The 20,836-nt window shown below is 40.1% G+C and overlaps 1 protein-coding gene across 5 annotated transcripts in view; it reads left to right on the top strand.

Annotated features, from left to right (window-relative positions):
* LOC106090748 (mucin-2) overlaps positions 1–20,836 on the top strand; it is a 156,734-nt gene that overhangs the window by 49,349 nt on the left and 86,549 nt on the right. The window contains exon 1 of one of the 5 annotated variants that reach the window (XM_059363118.1): positions 10,156–10,215. The exons of the other annotated variants lie outside the window; for them this stretch is intronic. Within the exon in view, the coding sequence (XP_059219101.1) occupies positions 10,193–10,215 (23 nt within the window). The 5' untranslated portion in view covers positions 10,156–10,192. Of the gene's footprint in view, positions 1–10,155; positions 10,216–20,836 lie in introns of those variants that run through there. 5 annotated transcript variants of the gene reach the window in all.

The following is a 20,836-nucleotide window of genomic DNA, read 5'->3' on the forward strand; positions in this document are numbered from 1 at the left end:
AATGCCTGTATTCGAATTGGTTTTTCTAATAGCTACAGCAATAGCGAGAGAGAAATAAAAATCCCACCCACATTTTTTGCTTTCCAATGTAATCTAAAAATTTCTACGATGATATATGATTTTTTTATTTTTTAAGAAATTCACACCATAAAACTATGTCCTCGTTTGTCGCTGATATATTTATTCGATTTTATGGAGAGAACAGGGTGCAGGGGAATTTTTTATTTTACAATTTCTCTTTCGTACCCCTGAGTTATTAAAATGGAATTTTCAAACACTCTCGCCGCAGCCATAATTTGTTAAAAAATAAAATCCAATTTTTGACATTTATGTTTTTAATAAAACCACTTCATTTATGAATGATCAGGGGAAAAGTTTGCACACTTTTTTATGTACTATATATGCTCTTAAAAACTATGAATTATTAATATGGCATAATATTTAGTTTGAAGTGCCTTTAATGGATTTGATGGATTTAAAAATGAGAAAAAGGAATACACAGAGAAAAAACATCAAAAATGATAATATGACACAAGGTGTTCAATTGGTTGAAAATAGTTTTAGATAGCCTCATGGCACTTGAAATCAAAATTATGGAGTGTAAAGTGACATCACGATAAGGAGTAGGACAAACGGGGAATTGTTCAGATGCAAACGTCATGCCTACATTGTTAGAGACTGTCCTGTACGAGTTAGGGCATAAGATAGATTATCAACACGCTAAAACAAGTAAAAAGGCGTTAAGTTCGGCCGGGCCGAACTTTGGATACCCACCACCTTGGGTATATATGAAAACCACCTTTCATTAAAATTCGGTAAAAATTTCTTACCTTATGTCCCATAGCAGTTATATCGAAATATGTTCCGATTTGGACCAAATACTTATAAGTACAGTAGCTATATCTAACAAGTAAAAGCGTGCTAAGTTCGGCCGGGCCGAATCTTATATACCCTCCACCAGGGATCGCATTTGTCGAGTTCTTTTCCCGGCATCTCTTCTTATTCAAAAAAGGATATAAGAAAAGAGTTGCTCTGCTATTAAAACGATATCAAGATATGGTCCGGTTCGGACCACAATTAAATTATATGTTGGAGACCTGTGTAAAATTTCAGTCAATTCGTATAAGAATTGCGCCCATTGGGGCTCTCGACGTAAAATAGAGAGAACGATTTATATGGGATCTGTATCGGGCTATAGACCGATTCAGACCATAACAAACACGTTTGTTGATGGTCATGGGAGGATCCGTCGCACAAAATTTCAGGCATATCGGATAATAATTGCGATCTCTAGGGGTCAAGAAGTCAAGATCCCAGATCGGTTTATAAGGCAGCTAAATCAGGTTATGAACCGATTTGAACCTTATTTGACACAGTTGTTGAAAGTAAATATAAAACACGTCGTGCAAAATTTCATTTCAATCGGATAAGAATTGCGCACTCTAGAGGCTCAAGAAGTCAAGACCCAAGATCGGTTTATATGGCAGCTATATCAGGTTATGGACCGATTTGAACCATACTTGGCATATTTGTTGGATATCATAACAAAACACGTCGTGCAAAATTTCATTCCAATCGGATAAGAATTGCGCACTCTAGAGGCTCAAGAAGTCAAGACCCAAGATCGGTTTATATGGCAGCTATATCAAAACATGGACCGATATGGCCCATTTACAATACCAACCGACCTACACTAATAAGAAGTATTTGTGCAAAATTTCAAGCGGCTAGCTTTACTCCTTCGGAAGTTAGCGTGCTTTCGACAGACAGACGGACGGACGGACGGACGGACGGACGGACGGACATGGCTAGATCGACATAAAATTTCACGACGATCAAGAATATATATACTTTATGGGGTCTCAGACGAATATTTCGAGTAGTTACAAACAGAATGACGAAATTAGTATACCCCCCATCTTATGGTGGAGGGTATAAAAATAAATCGATCTGAACCATGTATAACACGTATGTCGAAAAGCCTAACATAAGTCACTATGTCACATTTCAGTGAAATCGGATTATAAATGCGCCTTTTATGGGGCCATCATTTTAAATCGACGTCTCGGTCTACATGGCAGCTGTATCCAAATCTGGACCAATTTGGTCCACGGTCAGAAAAATGTCGAAGAGCCTAACACAAATCACTGTCCCAAATTTGGGCGATATCGGACAATAAATACGCCTTTTAAGGGCCCAAAACCGTAAATCGATAGATCGGTTTATATGGCAGCTATATCCAAATCTGGACCGATTTGTGCGATATTACAGTAGTATATCAAGGGGTTTAACACAACCCACTATCCCAAATTTTGGCGAAATCGGACAATAAATGCGCCTTTTATGGACCCAAAACCGTAAATCGTGAGATCTGTCTATATGGCACCTATATCCAAATCTGGACCGATCCGTGCGATTTTGCAGCAGTATGTCAAGGGGCTTAACCTAACTCACTGTCTCAAATTTCAGCAAAATCTGACAATAAATGCGCCTTTTATGGGCCCATAACCGTAAATCGAGAGATCGGTCTATATGGCAGATATATCCAAATCTGGACCGATCTGTGCGATATTGCAGAAGTATGTGAAAGGGGTTTAACCCAACTCACCGTCTCAAATTACAGCGACATCGGACAATAAATGCGCCTCTTATGGCCCTAAAACCTAAAACCGAGATATTGGTCTATGTGGCAGCTATATCCAAATCTGGACCGCTATGTGCGATATTGCAGAAGTATGTAAATGGGCTTGACCTTACTCACTGTCCCAAATTTCGGCGACATCGAAAAATAAATGCGCCTTTTATGGTCCCAAAACCTTACATCGAGAAATCGGTCTATATGGCACCTATATCCAAATCTGAACCGATCAGGGCCAAAATAAAGAAAGTTGTCAAAGGGCCTAAGGCAAATCACTGTCCCAAATTTCAGCAAAAAAGGATAACAAATGTGGCTTTAATGGGCCTAGGACCCTAAATCGGAGGATCGGTCTATATGGCACCTATATCCAAATCTGGGCCAAATTGACGAAGGATGTTGAAGGGCCTAACACAACTCACTGTCCCAAATTTCAGTGAAATCGTATAATAAATGTGACTTTTATGGGCCTAAGACCCTAAATCAGAGCATCGGTCTATATGGCAGCTATATCCAAATCTGAACCGATCTGGGCCAAATTGACAAACTGACTTTCCCAAATTTCAGCAAAATCGGATAATAAATGTGACTTTTTTCGAACTTAACCTGCTTGTGGACAAAAAAAGTATCTGTGCAAAGTTACAGCTCAATATTTCTATTTTTTAAGACTGTAGCGTGATTTCAACAGACAGACGGATGGAGATGTCTAGATCGTCTTAGATTTTTACGCTGATTAAGAATATATATACTTTATAGGGTCGGAAATGGATATTTCGATGTGTTGCAAACGGAATGACAAAATGAATATACCATGCTTCGGTGGTGGGTATAAAAATATTTGATCGCGTTGGATCCCACACAATTTGTCAATCGCTTAAAAAAAGGACACGTGTCGATTGGTCGAAAGAAATGCTTCAAAAATACGATCGTGGTGAGTCGAAACAGGTCTACGACATCGTGAAAGGCGACGAATCGTGAATTCACGCGTATGAGCCCGTCGACTGTATGTGTGTTTCAAGATGTGCCAAATCCATCCATCCATCCATGTCGGAAAGCAAAACGGACAGGAAACGAGGTACTAATATGGTGCGATGCGAACTCTCACCATGGAGTAGTACCAACATTTATAAGCGGGCCCAAACCCTTGCAAATTTTTTGAATACTAACGACCTAGTTACACTTTATATTGGTAACATCGCTACGTTTGTCAATAGGATTAAGGAGGAAGTTTTGGATGTGACAATATGTTCGGAAAATGTAGTCAATCAGGTTCTGAATTAAAGGGTCTCTTCTCAGAGAATCGCTACATAAGGTCTTGAATGGCACGGCCAGCGCCCAATCCGATAAGCTTCCGTAATAAGTTGAAAACCAACTGGCCAAAATTGGAGGCTAGTCAGAAGAAGACGTGGATAACTTTGTCCAAGCATAGAAGACATTGACGACTAAGTCAACAGGATTACGACTGTACTAGTGGAGTACTCTTCGAGAAAGGAAATCAGCCAAAGAAATATACTGGATGACAGGGGAGATTCGCAACATTGGGAAAGAGGTCCGCAGACTTTTTACGAGAGCACGTCGTAACAAATAGGAAAATTATTGGGATGTTTATTACGCACGGTTCAGGGAATACGATAAGATAACCAGAGCGGCAAAACGTGCCGTAGGACCTGCATATACTCCGAAAGCCTGGCAGGAGGAAAGGGCGGTATTTGTACCAAAGCCCGCCTAGACAAGTTATGCGACACCAAAGGCCTACAGGCCTCGTTTCTACTCAAAACAAGTAAAAGCGTGCTAAGTTGGGCCGGGCCGAATTATATACCCTCCACCATGGAGCGCATTTGTCGAGTCCTTTTTGTGGCATTTCTTCTTAGGCAAAAAAGGATATAAGAAAAGAGTTGCTATTAAAACGATATCAAGATATGGTCCGGTTCGGACCACAATTAAATTATATGTAGGAGACCTGTGTAAAATTTCAGCCAATTCGTATAAGAATTGCGCTCATTGGGGCTCACGAAGTAAAATAGAGAGAACGATTTATATGGGATCTTTATCGGGCTATAGACCGATTCAGACCATAATAAACACGTTGTTGAAAGTAAAAATAAAATACGTCATGCAAAATTTCATTCAAATCGGATAAGAATTGTGCCCTCTAGAGGGTCAAGAAGTCAAGACCCAAGATCGGTTTATATGGCAGCTATATCAGGTTAGGGACAGATTTGAACCATACTTGGCACAGTTGTTGGATATCGTAACAGCACACGTCGTGCAAAATTTCATTTCAGTCGGGTAAGAATTGCGCACTCTAGAGGCTCAAGAAGTCAAGACCCAAGATCGGTTTATAGGGCAGCTACATCAGGTTATGGGCCGATTTGAACCATACTTGGCACAGTTGTTACATATCGTAACAAAACACGTCGTGCAAAATTTCATTCTGATCGGGTAAGAATTGCACACGCTAGAGGCTCAAGAAGTCAAGACCCAAGATCGGTTTATATGGCAGCTATATCAGGTTATGAACCGATTTGAACCATACTTGGCACAGTTGTTGGATATAATATCGAAACACGTCGTGCAAAATTTCATCCCAATCGGATAAGAATTGCGCACTCTAGAGGCTCAAGAAGTCAAGACCCAAGATCGGTTTATATGGCAGCTATATCAGGTTATGAACCGATATGAACCAAACTTGGCACAGTTGTTGGATATGATATCGAAACACGTCGTGCAAAATTCCATTCCAATCGGATAAGAATTGTGCACTCTAGAGGCTCAAGAAGTCAAGACCCAAGATCGGTTTATATGGCAGCTATATAAGGTTATGGACCGATTTGAACCATACTTGGCACAGTTGTTGGATATAATATCGAAACACGTCGTGCGAAATTTCATCCCAATCGGATAAGAATTGCGCACTCTAGAGGCTCAAGAAGTCAAGACCCAAGATCGGTTTATATGGCAGCTATATCAAAACATGGACCGATATGGCCCATTTACAATACCAACCGACCTACACTAATAAGAAGTATTTGTGCAAAATTTCAAGCGGCTAGCTTTACTCCTTCGGAAGTTAGCGTGCTTTCGACAGACAGACGGACGGACGGACGGACATGGCTAAATCGACATAAAATTTCACGACGATCAAGAATATATATACTTTATGGGGTCTCAGACGAATATTTCAAGTAGTTACAATCAGAATGACGAAATTAGTATACCCCCCATCTTATGGTGGAGGGTATAAAAAAGAATCTGTGCAAAGTTTCAGCTCAATATCTCTATTTTTGAAGACTGTAGCGTGATTTCAACAGACAGACGGACAGACGGATGGACATGTCTAGATTGTCTTAGATTTTTACGCTGATCAAAAATATATATACTTTATAGGGTCGGAAATGGACATTTCGATGTGTTGCAAACGGAATGACAAAATGAATATACCCCCATCCTTCGATGGTGGGTATAAAAATATTTGATCGAGTTGGATCCCACACAATTTGTCAATCGGCTAAAAAAAGGACACGTGTCGATTTGTGGCAAAAAAATGCTCCAAAAATACGATCGTGATGATTCGAAACAGGTCTATGACATCGTGAAAGGCGATGAATCGTGAATTCACGCGTATGAGCCCGTCGACTGTATGTGTGTTTCAAGATGTGCCAAATCCATCCATCCATCCATGTCGTAATCTTACCACTAGAAAAACGCAGAAGAGTCAATTCAAACAATTCATTTGTTTGCCAATTGTCTTCCAAATAATCAGGAAACGACAATGCGAGCTCCGACCGTTACCTACGTCGGAGCTGCAACGGTTGGTGAGGAAAGCAAAACGTACAGGAAACGAGGTACTAATAGGGTGCGATGCGAACTCTCATCATGGAGTAGTACCAACATTTATAAGCGGGCCCAAACCCTTGCAGATTTCTTGAATACTAACGACCTAGTTACACTTAATATTGGTAACATCGCTACCTTTGTTAAAAGGATTAGGGAGAAAGTTTTGGATGTGACAATATCGGAAAATGTAGTCAATCAGGTTCAGAATTAAAGGGTCTCCTTCTCAGAGAATCGCTACATAATGTCTTGAATAGCACGGCCAGCGCCTAATCCGATAAGCTTCCGTAATAAGTTGAAAACCAACCAAGAAGACGTGGATAACTTTGTCCAAGCATAGAAGACATTGACGACTAAGTCAACAGGATTACGACTGTACTAGTGGAGTACTCTTCGAGAAAGGAAATCAGCCCAAAAAATATACTGGATGACTGGGGAGATTCGCAACTTTGGGAAAGAGGTCCGCAGACTTTTTACGAGAGCACGTCGTAACAAATAGGAAAATTATTGGGATGTTTATTACGCACGGCTCAGGGAATACGATAAGATAACCAGAGCGTCAAAACGTGCCGTAGGACCTGCATATACTCCGAAAGCCTGGCAGGAGGAAAGGGCGGTATTTGTACCAAAGCCCGGCTAGACAAGTTATCCGACACCAAAGGCCTACAGGCCTCGTTTCTACTCAAAACCATGGAACGTATTGTAAATACCATGATTAAGAGTAGGACATCCCGCTTAATGTTCCCTTACAAACGGCATGTCAAGGAAAGGTCGGTGGAGAATTGCCCTGCACGAGGATGTGCATTAAATAGAAGAATCTTTCGATGCCAAGACGTACACATTGGCGGTTTGCATTGACATCGAGGGGGCTTTCAACAAAGTTTAACTGATCCAATCCTTAGATCAGAACCATATGCTAAGAAACAGATGGATAAATTGTTGGTCCTATGCCATAAATATAAGGGAGAAAGAGACACAGGGCACGTCACAGGGGGGCATATTATCGCCACTGCTTTGATTGACCATCATAAATGACGTATTACGGATGCTGGCTGAGAAGGGATTTGAACCCGTCTGCTAAGCAGATATGTTCGTCCATATAGATGTTCGTCCGATTTGCAGTAATAATGCAATAAAAAGGTCATTTGTTAACCGATTCTCTCGATATTTGGTAAGAAGGAGTTTCTTATGACTATCGAAATTATTGGTGAATTTCATGGACATCGGTTTAGATTTAGTTATAGCTCCCATATATATACATAGCCCGATTTTCACTCCTAGAGCCATTGCAAGCGCATTTATTGACCAATCTTTCCAAAATTTTGTACAACGCCTTCCTCATCGACTTCGTCAATATAAGAGAAGTTAGCTTGAAATCGGTTCAGATTTAGATATAGCTCCCTTATATATGTTCGTCCGATTTGCAGTAATAATGCAATAAAATGGTCATTTGTTAACTGATTCTCTTGAAATTTGACTCTCAGCATTACTGGTGAATTTCATAGAAATCGGTTCAGATTTAGATATATCCCACTTTTATATATATCGCCCGATTTTCACTCCTATAACCATTGCAATTGCATTTATTAATCAATTTTCCCAAAACTTTGTACAACGCCTTGCCCAACGACTTCCACATTATCTGAGAAGTTTGTTCGAAATCGGTTCAGAGTTAGATATAGCTCCTATATATATTTGTCAGATTTTGGGCAATTTACAGTTTGAACATATTTGCTCGCCGAGGTCCATGAAAATTGGTTCAGAAGTGGATATAGTTTCTACATTGTAGAAGTGGATATAGCTTCTACATTGTACAAGTTGATATAGCTTCTACATAGGGTAGGTGTAGGATATTATACAGTCGGCACCGCCCGACTTTTGCCCTTCCTTACTGGTTTTTAATCGAAAATAGAGATATGTGGCTCGAGTAGAAAGTGTTGGAAAAAGAAAGACGACGCAGCGGACAGAGCCCGCTCAAGCTAGTATATTTTAAAAGCGTCCTTTTAACATCGTAGCGCATAGGTTAGCATGTCCGCTTATGACGCTGAATAACGTCGAATCCCGACGAGATCATGAGAAAAAATTTTCAGCGGTGGTTTTCCCCTCCTAATGCTGGCAACATTTGTGAGGTAGTATGCCATTTTAAACTTTTCTTTCGGAGGCCCCTTATCATTGAGCTTAAAAGGAGGTCCCTTATCATTGAGCTCAAGCTTTAATCGGAGTGCTCTCATTGATATGTGAGAAGTTTGCCCCTGTTCCTTATTGGAATGTTCTTGGATAAAATTTGCATTTGCATTTGCATTACTTTTATCATTATTCCACATCACACAGTCTCCTCCCTTTTATCAAAAGTAGTCTCCTTCTTTCCCTTGAGGATGTTCTCCAACCAAAAAAACACCCTAATGTGCAACATTTCTATATCACCACTTAACCGGTGGGTTTTTACAAACAAAAGCTGTTCACCGTTCTTGCGTTAAAACAAATCAAAGACGTTTGTTTAGACGCTATGTAAGTGTGTGTGCGTGTGTGTGTGTGTGTGTTTTGTTTAAATGTATGAATAAATAATTTAACATCAACAAAGAAAAAAATGTTTGTGCATACGTACTCGTATCTACGTTGATTTCCTTTTTGTCTAAACATAATTTTTTTTTTTGTGTGTTGACTTTGTATTCTAGAGAAAATTATAAACGTATTTCTTCCTGTGCTCAGCCAGGCGCGGAATGGCCGTTTAGTTGGTCAACAATTTTTTGGGCTGCACGCATCGCGGCATAAGCGTCCGAAAAAGAAACAGCATAGGCATCAGCGTCAGCCAACATTTGCGTTAGCATCAGAGACGACGGTGGTTGTGGGCAGCGTAACATGCCTATTCCAATATGCGATTACAATTTTGTTTGGTGTTTTTTTTTTTTGCTCTTTGTTGGCCTCATCTATGTCTAGGCGGGGTGCTTTACAATCGAGATTTGTTTAAACATATCCAAAGATCTGAAACAACAAAAACATATGTGCGCTAGTCAGTCTATCTGCCTGTCTGTCTATCCGTTCCACCATCTGAATGTATATTTTCGTAATTACATATTTTACACACACAACAAATATAAGGCAAATAAGCGCGATGAAGAAAAACGCCAAACAATCAAAAAAAAAAAGAAAAAACCAAACAAAAAAAAAAAAATCAAAAGGCAAAAGTTGCAAAGCGCATAACGTTGCGTCCAAGACTTTGTGGTGTCTGGCCACTGCCTAGTATTTGGTCTCGTGCGTGTTGAGCTAGAGCTAATGCTGCTGTTCGAATAAAAAATCATCGAAGAAAAAAGAACGCCGAAAAAATCGAGAAAAATACCCAAAACCTATATTGTCCATCATTCGTTTTGTGATATGTGCCCAAATAAGGGGAGAAATTATACTGGGCCATCAAAAAGGTCCCATACGTCTCCTTGCCACATTTGTTTAATTTCGATTTAAATCAATAAACAACGGAAACAACAACAGCAGCAAGAGAAATATGTGTTATTGTGTTTTTTACGACTCTGTTTTCACATAGAAAATAATGAAAAAAAAAAAAAAATAAATTATTTTTTTTTATTTCATATATACATATTTGTGTGCATAAATTTTAATATTTCCGAACTGTGTTTTATTTGAAAAGGAATGAATAAAAGAAATTAATTCAACGAAAACGAAAGCGAAAATAGCAACGCACTTTTTTTTACTGTCAGCCGTTTCCTTATGAGTTCATTTTACGATTCAGAGTAAGTGATTAATGTCTATTTTATTTTTATTTTTTCCTATGTGCCCAACATATTTTGGTATGTTCTACTACTCCCAATCGTCTGTATGACAGTTGGAAATAATTTAGCAATCGTAAAAAATTATAGTCGTCGCTTAGTTTGATGTATATGGGCCACTAGGGGCTAATATTCTTAAAAGGCCTTTACGAGAAAAGTTTCGTAAATATTTCCAAAAAATTGGTGTGCTTTTATTTGTGGGCATTTTGCATAATAGGCACCATATGGAAGTATCATGTATTTTGTGTTCGGCTGGGTCGAATCCTGAAGTGGCTGCACTACCAATCGCATCGACTTGGTTTTTGAAAATTTAATTTTTTTAAATAAAAGATGGCCCACTTAGCGATAGCCTTTTGAGCTACGGCTCACCGGAAATAGTAAATGGTAAATAAAAACTAACAATGCTGCCCCTTAGACGTGATATATCACAGTAAATGAAAGTCTAGAAGACTATGAAAGAACGCAATACAATATGATTTTCAGAAAATTCGCACAAAACAGCAAATTGGCCAACGCAAAAAATTCTAAGAAAAAAACAAATAGTGGTACTAAGATCCCTTTGAATTTTGCAGATAAAAGTGTCCTCCGAAAACCAACAATAAATTAATAAATTATACTTCTTTCGAGCAAAGATGATTTCGAAATCGCATTTTTTAGTCGCATTTTCTGTGGAAGCTACAAATATTGGGTTGCCCAAAAAGTAATTGCGGATTTTTCATATAGTCGGCGTTGACAAATTTTTTCACAGCTTGTGACTCTGTAATTGCATTCTTTCTTCTGTCAGTTATCAGCTGCTACTTTTAGCTTGTTTTAGAAAAAAAGTGTAAAAAAAGTATATTTGATTAAAGTTCATTCTAAGTTTTATTAAAAATGCATTTACTTTCTTTTAAAAAATCCGCAATTACTTTTTGGGCAACCCAATATTATTAAGTACAAAAAAATTTTTCCATGCTTTTAGGGGACATATGGATTAAAAACCAGTAAGGAAAGGTAAAAGTCGGGCGGTGATAACTTTATAATACGATACACCTACGCTATAGGTACAAAGTGGGAGCTGTATTTAATTCTGAACTAATTTTGATGGACTTCGGTGGATGTTTTCAGATGGGTTATTAAACAATTCGATTGGCAAATGACAGCATTATTGCAAACTATCCAAAATCTAATGAACATATATATGGGTGCTATATCTTAATCTGAACAGATTTCGAGCAAACTTATTAGATACTTGCCGAAACGGGCCCGCTCCGCTGCGCCTTCTTTAACTCTCTAACATCTTTTTAGGGTGAGGACACTTCGCCCTGAATGCGGATATCGAATCCGTGCCATTGTAGCCTATGACGCTGAACGCGTTCGAATCCTGGCGAGAACATCGAACAAAGCGGTGTTTATCCCCTCTTAATCTTGGCGACATTTGCGAGGTACAATGCCATGCATGGTCATTATAAAAAATTTTCCTCAAAGAAATGTCGCACTGCGGGACGCTGTTCGGACTCGGCTTTAAACAAGTAAAAAGGCGTTAAGTTCGGCCGGGCCGAACTTTGGATACCCACCACCTTATGTTACATAGCAGTTATATCAAAATATGTTCCGATTTGGACCAAATAATAATAAGTATAGTAGCTATCTATATCTAAAAATAAACCGATCTGAACCATATACGACACGGATGTCGAAAAGCATGAGCCATTGTGGCAAATTTCAGTGATATCGGATTATAAATACGCCTTTTATGGGGCCAAGACTTTGCATTTTATGGGCCCAAAATCTTTAATCGAGAGATCGGTCTATATGGCAGCTATATCCAAATCTGAACCGATCTGGGCCAAATTGAAGAAAGATGTCGAAGGGCCTAAGACAATTAACGTTCCCAAACTTTAGCAAAATCGGATAATAAATGGGCCTAAGACCCCAAATCGGAGGATCGGTCTATATGGCAGCTATATCCAAATCTGCACCGATCTAGGCCAAATTGACGAAGAATGTCGAAGGGCCTAACACAATTCACTGTCCCGTATTTCATCAAAATCGGACAATAAAAGTGGCTTTTGTGGGCCTTAGACCCTAAATCGGAGGATCGGTATATATGGCAGCTATATCCAAATCTGAACCGATCTGGGCCTAATTAACGAAGGAAGTCGAAGGGCCTAACACAATTCACTGTCCCGAATTTCATCAAAATCGGATAATAAAAGTGGCTTTTGTGGGCCTAAGACCCCAAATCGGAGGATCGGTCTATATGGCAGCTATATCCAAATCTGGACCGATCTGGGCCAAATTGACGAAGGATGTCGAAGGGCTTAACACAATTCACTGTCCCGTATTTCATCAAAATCGGATAATAAAAGTGGCTTTTGTGGGCCTAAGACCCCAAATCGGAGGATCGGTCTATATGGCAGCTATATCCAAATCTGCACCGATCTGGGCCAAATTGACGAAGGATGTCGAAGGGCTTAACACAATTAACTGTCCCGTATTTCATCAAAATCGGATAATAAAAGTGGCTTTTGTGGGCCTTAGACCCTAAATCGGAGGATCGGTCTATATGGCAGCTATATCCAAATCTGAACCGATCTGGGCCAAATTAATCAAGGATGACAAAGGTCCTAACTCAACTCCCTCTCAGTGAAATCGGGTAATAAATGGGGCTTTTATGGATCTAAGACCCTTAATCGGCGGATCGGTCTATATGGGGGCTATATCAAGATATAATCCGATATAGCTCATCTTCGAACTTAACCTGCTTATGGACAAAAAAAGAATCTGTGCAAAGTTTCAGCTCAATATCTCTATTTTTAAAGACTATAGCGTGATTTCAACAGACAGACGGACAGACGGACGGACATGTCTATATCGTCTTGGATTTTTACGTTGATCAAGAATATATATACTTTATAGGGTCGGAAATGGATATTTCGATGTGTTGCAAACGGAATAACGAAATGAATATACCCTCATCCTTCGGTAGTGGGTATAAAAAAGGTCCCTTATCATTGAGTTTAAACTTGAATCGCAAAGCACTCATTGATGTGTGAGAATTTCCCCTTCTCGATTCCTGGTGGTAATGTTCTTCCTTAGGGTAATGTTCTCATTAGGGGAGCGATGGCACCTCAGACATTTTGACTCAAATATGAATATCAAATTCGTGCTGCACTTCAAAATCCCTTTAATTTGAGCCCCCTTATTGCCATTGCCGGTAAATATGAGCCGTTTGGAGGGTGTTTTGTGGCTGGGGCGGCCACCGGCACTTTGCTTTGAAAATAGATATCAAATTCGTTTTTTATTCCCAACCGACATGAAGTCCAGTTTAGGGGGTGCTTTAAGGCGTACCCCCAAATACTTGGCTCCAAAATTGGCTATCAAATTCATTTTTTATTCTCAAATACCTTTCATTTGAATCCCATATTGTCATAATAGATCAAATAACCCATTTGACGTATCTTTAGGAGGAAAAGCGCCACCTAGACTTGAACGCAAATTTTAGTGTCATATTCGTAATCTACTCCCTAATACCTTTCATTTGAGTCCCCTATATTCGAATATATCTGTTTAGAGGAGTTTTTGGGTTGGGAGGGTGGGCGGTTGGGGGTTCGGCCGCTGTGTACTTGAACCCAAATTTTAATACCATATTCGTGTTCTGGTCTCCAATACGAGTCATCTGATACCTTTATTGTGCCAATCGGACCTCTTTCGCATATTGGTGCCGTTTTTGAGATAAAGGGAAGGAAGGGTCCGCCTCCACCCGGTATCTAAAAATTAAATAGCCTATGTTTCCTTCTAGACAAGCGTACACAATCTATAAAAATTTTAAGAAAATCGGCTCAGCCAAGTATCATATAGTCATAATGGGTCTAATGGCGTTTTTGAGGGGTGGCGTGACCCCCTATACTTCGATCTGATTTTGTATGTCAGATTCGAAATCTACTCCCAAATACCTTTCATTTAAGCCCCATACTGAAATGAACGTCCAATATGTCTGTTTGCCGTAGTTTTGTGGTTGGGGCGGCCCGATGGGTACTTAGACTCAAATTTAAATTCCATATTCGTATTCTACTCTCCAATACCTATCATTTGATACCTATATTATGCCGATCGGTTCACTTTTGATTTTGGGTTGTGTTTTTGGCATAAGGGGGAGGGTCCGTCCCCCTTCCGATACCGAAAAATTATATAGCCTATGTTTCTTTCCAGACCAACCTACACAATATGCGAAAATTTCGAGAAAGTCAATTCTGTCGTTTTTCATTCTCTACGGAACAAACAAAACGATTCCCATATATCCGTGATTGGCTAAGGTGCCCATTTTGGGCGTTTTGTGGGGGTGGGGTGACCCCCTACACCTTGACATGAATTTGTATGCTAGGTTCATTATCTACTCCCGCATATTTTTCATTTCATACCCATATTGTCCTTATCGGTCGACTTTTGATTTTGGGTGGTGTTTTTGGGGTAACGGTGGAGGGTTCATCCGTTATCAATAAATTATAAAGCCCGTCCCTACTTTCTGACCATATTCGTTATCTAACCCCGAATACCTTTCATTTAGTCCCATATTATCATAATCGTAAATTAAACGTATTCACCGATTTCTATGAAATTCACCAGTAATATTGAAAGACTCAAAAAAATCCTTCCAGGTAAATTTTGAGAGAATTCCTTAACAAACGATTAGTCCAAATCTGACGAACATATATATCAGAGCTATATCTAAATCTCAACCGGTTTCCTACAAACTTTGTAGATATTGTGGTGGTCGCCGAGGACAGCGTTGTGCAAAATTTTGGCAAGATTGGTTAATAAATGCGCTTGCAGTGGCTCTAGGAGTGAAAATCGTGCGATATACATATATGAGAGCTATATCTACATCTGGACCGATTTCTATGAAATTCACCAGTACGGTTGAGAGTCATAAGAAAATCCCTCTTGCAAAATTACAAGAGAATCAGTTAACAAATGAGCTCTTCATTGCAATATTTCTCAAAATCGGGTGAACATATACATGGGAGCTATATCTAAATCTGAACCAATTTTGAGCAAGGTTAGGTTAGGCAAGGTTTAAGTGGCAGTCTTCCATCAGACTCATTTAGACGTTTTCGTCCATTGTGATACCACAGGAACAGAAGAAGGAAGATGCCTTCTAGTTCCTACAGTCGAAGAGTCCAGACCACGTTACAAGGCCCAATAATTTGCGAATGTTCACATCCGCTAAATCAGACAGATTCTCAAAGAAATTAGAACTAAAGTGGAGCTCATTCTAACTGCTAGTGCGGGACACACACACTTAAGGTGTTCTATAGTATTTTCTTCTTCGATGTACTCACAGCTTCTGCAAAGTCGTTGCTGGCAACTGATGACTGAGACGTCTGTTTTAGCCAATGGTAGCAAAGCGGTAGACCTTTTCAAGTCTAGAGTAGGCCACGTAGTTTTGGAATGCTCACAGCCCCCTCTTTGTGACCATCTATCATTCGTTATCCTTCGGGTCTGGTCCTGAAAACTTTTCTTACATGTCGCTAGAGGCATACCCACAGATTTCAGTATCCCTGGAATGTGACTATGTAGTCTTGCAAGCGCGTCCGCTTTACAATTCCCTGGGATATCTCTGCTGCCCGGCAACCAGAACAGGTGAATTTTAAACTGATCAGCCATCTCGTTGAGAGATCTGCGACAGTCGAAGGCAGTGGCTGCCTGGCTGATATGAGAAGATATTTATGCCAATCGTCGTAATGACATTTTATCTTAGTTATTCCACCACTTCCTTAATTGCAAGGATATCTGCTTGATACACTCTGCAGTGGTCGACTTACCTTTTTGATATGGCCAGTTCTAGATCTTTAGAGTACCCCCAAAGCCCACCTGGTAGTTTAGTTTGGAATCATCCGTATAGAAGTCTATGTAAGTTCTATTACCAGAAATGTCATAGTACCAATGGGCTCTGTCAGGAATAGTGGTACAGTACTTTTTATTGAAAAGCGGCTCAGATAGGGTGTATCCACACTGCTTGGAACATCGGATATTGTATGAAGGATATCAATGAGAAGCGCCCATAACCTCACGGCAGTGATCGCTGCAATTTGTCTAGTCACAATGTCCAGAGGCTTAAGATGTAGCATTAAATTCAGTGCATCAGATGGTGTTGTCCTCAGTGCGGCTGTGATGCACAAACAAGCCATCCTTTGGATCCGGTTAAGTATTGAACAGTAGGTGGACTTTGAAGCGCCGTCGACCAGATCACAACACCATATAGCATTATAGGTCTGACAACTGCAGTACATACCCAATGCATGACACGCTGTCTAAACCCCCAACTTTTGCCAATGGCTCTCTTGCAGGTGTATAGGGCAAGAATTGCCTTTCTTGCCCTTTCCAAAATGTTGGATTTGAAGTTCAATTTTCTGTCCAACAAAACACCTAGGTATTTTGCGCTTTCCCAAGGAGACACGTGCCACTGTAGGCAACTTGTATCTCCTGCTGAAGAGAACTACTTCTGTCTTGTACTGATTTATACGTAGACCACTTTCGGTATCCCACTCAAATGTTACACGTAGAGCTTCCTGAGGTATATCTCTTAGAGTGCTGTAAAACTTTCCCCTAGCCGCAATTGCCACGTAATCAGGGTACGCGACCACTTTTACACCTTTTTCTTCCAGAGACAATGGTTATAATGGTTATATTCTAAAGTAGAGGAGGCAGTACACCTCCTTGAGGTTTTCCTTTGCTGACCCATTTTTTTTAGATTCACAGATCCCGAACCTGCCGTAATGCCTCTTTTAGTAAGTTATAAATAAACTTTCTTGCGGTAGAGTTGGGGCCTATAAACCTCAACTCCTTCATGATTGACATCGGTTTTACATTATCGAAAGCACTTTCAATGTCAACAAATGCTACCATTGTATATTACTTGACAGCTATGTAGCCGACTAGGTCATGAAGGGCTGTTTCAGTGGATTTGCCTTTACTATATGCATGCTGCTGCCGAGACAGGCGATCTCCAGGGATCTTTGCCCTAGGATATGTTTCTATCAACCTCTCAAGGGTTTTCAGCATAAAGGATGACAGACTAATAGGACGAAAATCGCCTTAGTGTGGTAGGGTTTTCCTGCTTTCAGAATGAAAATGACCTTCGTGTCCCTCTTACAGGTACATATAGTATGCTGATACAAGCAGAATATATCTCCCTAAGCTCAGGAACCAGTGTATCAGACACAGCTTGTAATTAAACCGGTGATATATCATCAGGGCCAGGCAACTTAAAGGATTCGCAACTTACATTCTCTGACTTCTGAATATACCCCACCATAATAGGTCTCGAGGACAAAATCTTCCTTAGCCTAGAGGCCTCAGATGTATCCTCCACGGAGCTGCACAATTCTTCACATGACTTTTTCTGAGCCTTTTACAGCTCGCGCTTATATTTTTTTTAAATGGGCTTATAGATGTCCCAATCGTGTGGTGCACTTGTGCCTTTCGTCCTGTTTAAGAGTTTTCTGACATCCTTCATTGGACCAAACAACTATGGGATCCACCATGGCGGTCGCTGTTTGCCCCTTGGCTTGGCACTAGGACATGCTAACACAAGCGAGTCATTTAGGGCCTCCTTGAACTGCTTGACCACTATGTCAATGTTCTCTGCAGTTTCCAAAACCTATCCTGGTCTAGAAGGGATTACGAGCAAATTTTGTAGATATTGTGGATGTCGTTGAGGAAAGCGTTTTACAAAATTTAGGGAAGATTGGTCAATAAATGCGCTTGCGGTATCTCTAGGAAGGAAAATTGGGCAATATATAAATTTCAAGCTGGTAACTCAACGCGTTCGACCGCCATCGTGATTTCAACAGACGGACGGACAAACGGAAGGACAGGCGGTCGGTCGGACGGACGGACATGCCTAAATCGACTCAGAACGTCGAGACGATCAAGAATATATAAACTTTGCGGGCTCTTAGAGGAATATTTCGAGGTGTCACAAACGGAATGACTAGATTAGTATACTCCCATCCTATGGTGGTGAGTATAAAAAGGTTTTAGGCAAATTGGATACGAACTGCTCTATCAGGTGCTTAAAAAGTCAAGTCAAACGTTTATATGGCAGCTGCTTCTCAGTTTAATATTTCAATGATATATCCCTTACATTTGGTAGATTCGGTCATGACGAACTAAACTAATTATACTCAGCACCGATGGACGGGGGTATATTCATTTTTTCATTCCGTCTGCAACACATCGACATATGCATTTCCGACCCTATAAAGTGTTATTATATATTCTTGATCAGCGTAAAATCAAAGACGATCTAGCAATATCCTTCTGTCTGTTGAAATCACGCTACAGTCTTTAAAAATAGAGATATTGAGCTGAAACTTGGCACAGATTTTTTTTCTCCATAAGCTGGTTAAGTTCGAAGATGTGCTATATAGGCCTACATCTTGATATAGCCCCCATATAGACCGATCCGCCGACTTATGGTCTTTGGCCCATAAAAGGAGCATTTATTGTCCGATTTCGCCAAAATTTGGGACAGTGGGTTATGTAAGGCACTTCGACATCCTTCTTCAACTTCGTCCAGATCGGTCCGGATTTGGATATAGCTGCCATATAGACCTATCTCTCGATTTGAGGTCTTGGGCCCATAAATGGCTAATTTTTTGTCCGATTTCGACGAACTGTGAGTTGCGTTAGGCTCTTCGATATTTTTCTGCAATTTAGCCCAAATCGGTCCAGATTTAGATATACATGTCATATAGACCGATCTCTCGATTTAATGTTTTGGGCCGATAAAAGGCGCATTCATTGTCCGATTTCGCCAAAATTTGGAACAGTGAGTTGTGTTTGGGCCTTCCACATCCTTCCTCAATTTGGGCCGGATCAGTTCAGATTTGGATATAGCTGCCATATAGACGATGTCTCGAGTTAAGGTTTTGGGCTGATAAAAGGCGCATTTATTGTCCAATTTCGCCGAAATTTGGAACAGTGAGTTGCGTTAGGTTCTTCGACATTATTTTTCCATTTGGCCTAGATCGGTTCAGATTTGGATATAGCTGCCATATAGACTGATCTTTCGATTTAAGGTTTTGGGCCCATAAAAGGCGCATGTTTTCTCCGATTTGGAAAAAAATTGGGACTGTGGGACATTCTTTGTTTGATGTCGCTGAAATTTGGGACAATGATTTGCGTTATGCCCTTTGACATCTTTCTTCAATTTGGCCCAGATCGGTCCAGATTTGGATATAGCTGCCGTATAGACCGATCTCTCGATTTATGGTTTTGGGCCCAGAAAAGCCGCATTTATTGTCTGATTTCGCCTAAATTTGGAACAGTGAGTTGCGTAAGGCACTTGGACATTTTTCTGCAATGTAGCCCAGACCGGTCTAGATTTGGATATAGCTGCCATATAGACCGATCTCTCGATTTAAGGTTTTGGGCTCATAAAAGGCGCTTGTTTTGTCCGATTTCGAAAAAAAATGGGACAGTGAGTTGTGTTAGGCCCATCGACATCCCTCCTCAATTTTGCTCAGATCGGTTCAGATTTGGATATAGCTGCCATATTGTCCGAATTTGCCAAAATTTTTGGCAGTGAGTTGTGTTAGGATCGTCAATATTCTTCTTCAATTTGGCTTAGATCGGTCCAAATTTGGTTATAGCTGCCATATAGACCGATCTCTCCATATAAGGTCATGGGCCCATAAAGGGCGCATTTATTGTCCCGTTTTAACGAAATTGGGGACAGTGAGTTGCGATAGGCTCTTCGATAACTTTGTGCAATTTAACTTAGATCGGTCCAGATTTGGATATAGCTATATATAGATCGATCTCTCGATTTATGGTTTATGTCCATTAAAGGCGCATTTATTGTCCGATTTCGCCGAAATTTGGGACAGTGAGTTGTGTTAGGCCCTTCAATATTCTTCTTAATTTTGGCTTAGATTGGTCCAGATTTGGATATAGCTGCCATATAGTCCGATCTCTCGATTTGTGGTTTTGGGCCCATAGAAGGCGCATTTATTGTCCGATTTCGCCGAAATTTTTTACGGTGAGTTGTGTCAGGCCCCTTTACATCCTTCTTCAATTTGGCCTAGGTCGGTGTAGATTTGGATATATTTAGCTATAGACCGATCTCTCGATTTAAAGTCTTGGCCCCATAAAAGGCACATTTATACTCAGATTTCGCTCAAACTGTACACAGTTCAGATCGTTCAGTTCACAGGTTCAGATCGGTTTATTTTTAGATATAGCTACTACAAAAACCAATATTTTGTTATACACAATTGAACATTGACTTGTACTTTTTACACCACTCCATATACATGTCGAATTTGGTCCCAATCGGACCATACTTCGATTGGGACCTATGCTATGGGGGCATAAATTATGCATTTTGTGAAGGATTGTGACGAGAGGTGGTTTACATATATAACCGAAGTGGTGGGTATCCAAAGTTCGACCAGGCCGAACTTAACGCCTTTTTACTTGTGTTGATAAAAATGAAAATTTTCTTTTATGCAGACCAAATCAAATTTTTCAACGTATATTTTTACTCTCTCACTAGAGAAATTTTGATCATATCTATCATACCCTGACTACGATAAAT

This window comes from Stomoxys calcitrans, chromosome 2 (genome assembly GCF_963082655.1).
Source record: "Stomoxys calcitrans chromosome 2, idStoCalc2.1, whole genome shotgun sequence".
NCBI classification, from domain to species: domain Eukaryota; kingdom Metazoa; phylum Arthropoda; class Insecta; order Diptera; family Muscidae; genus Stomoxys; species Stomoxys calcitrans.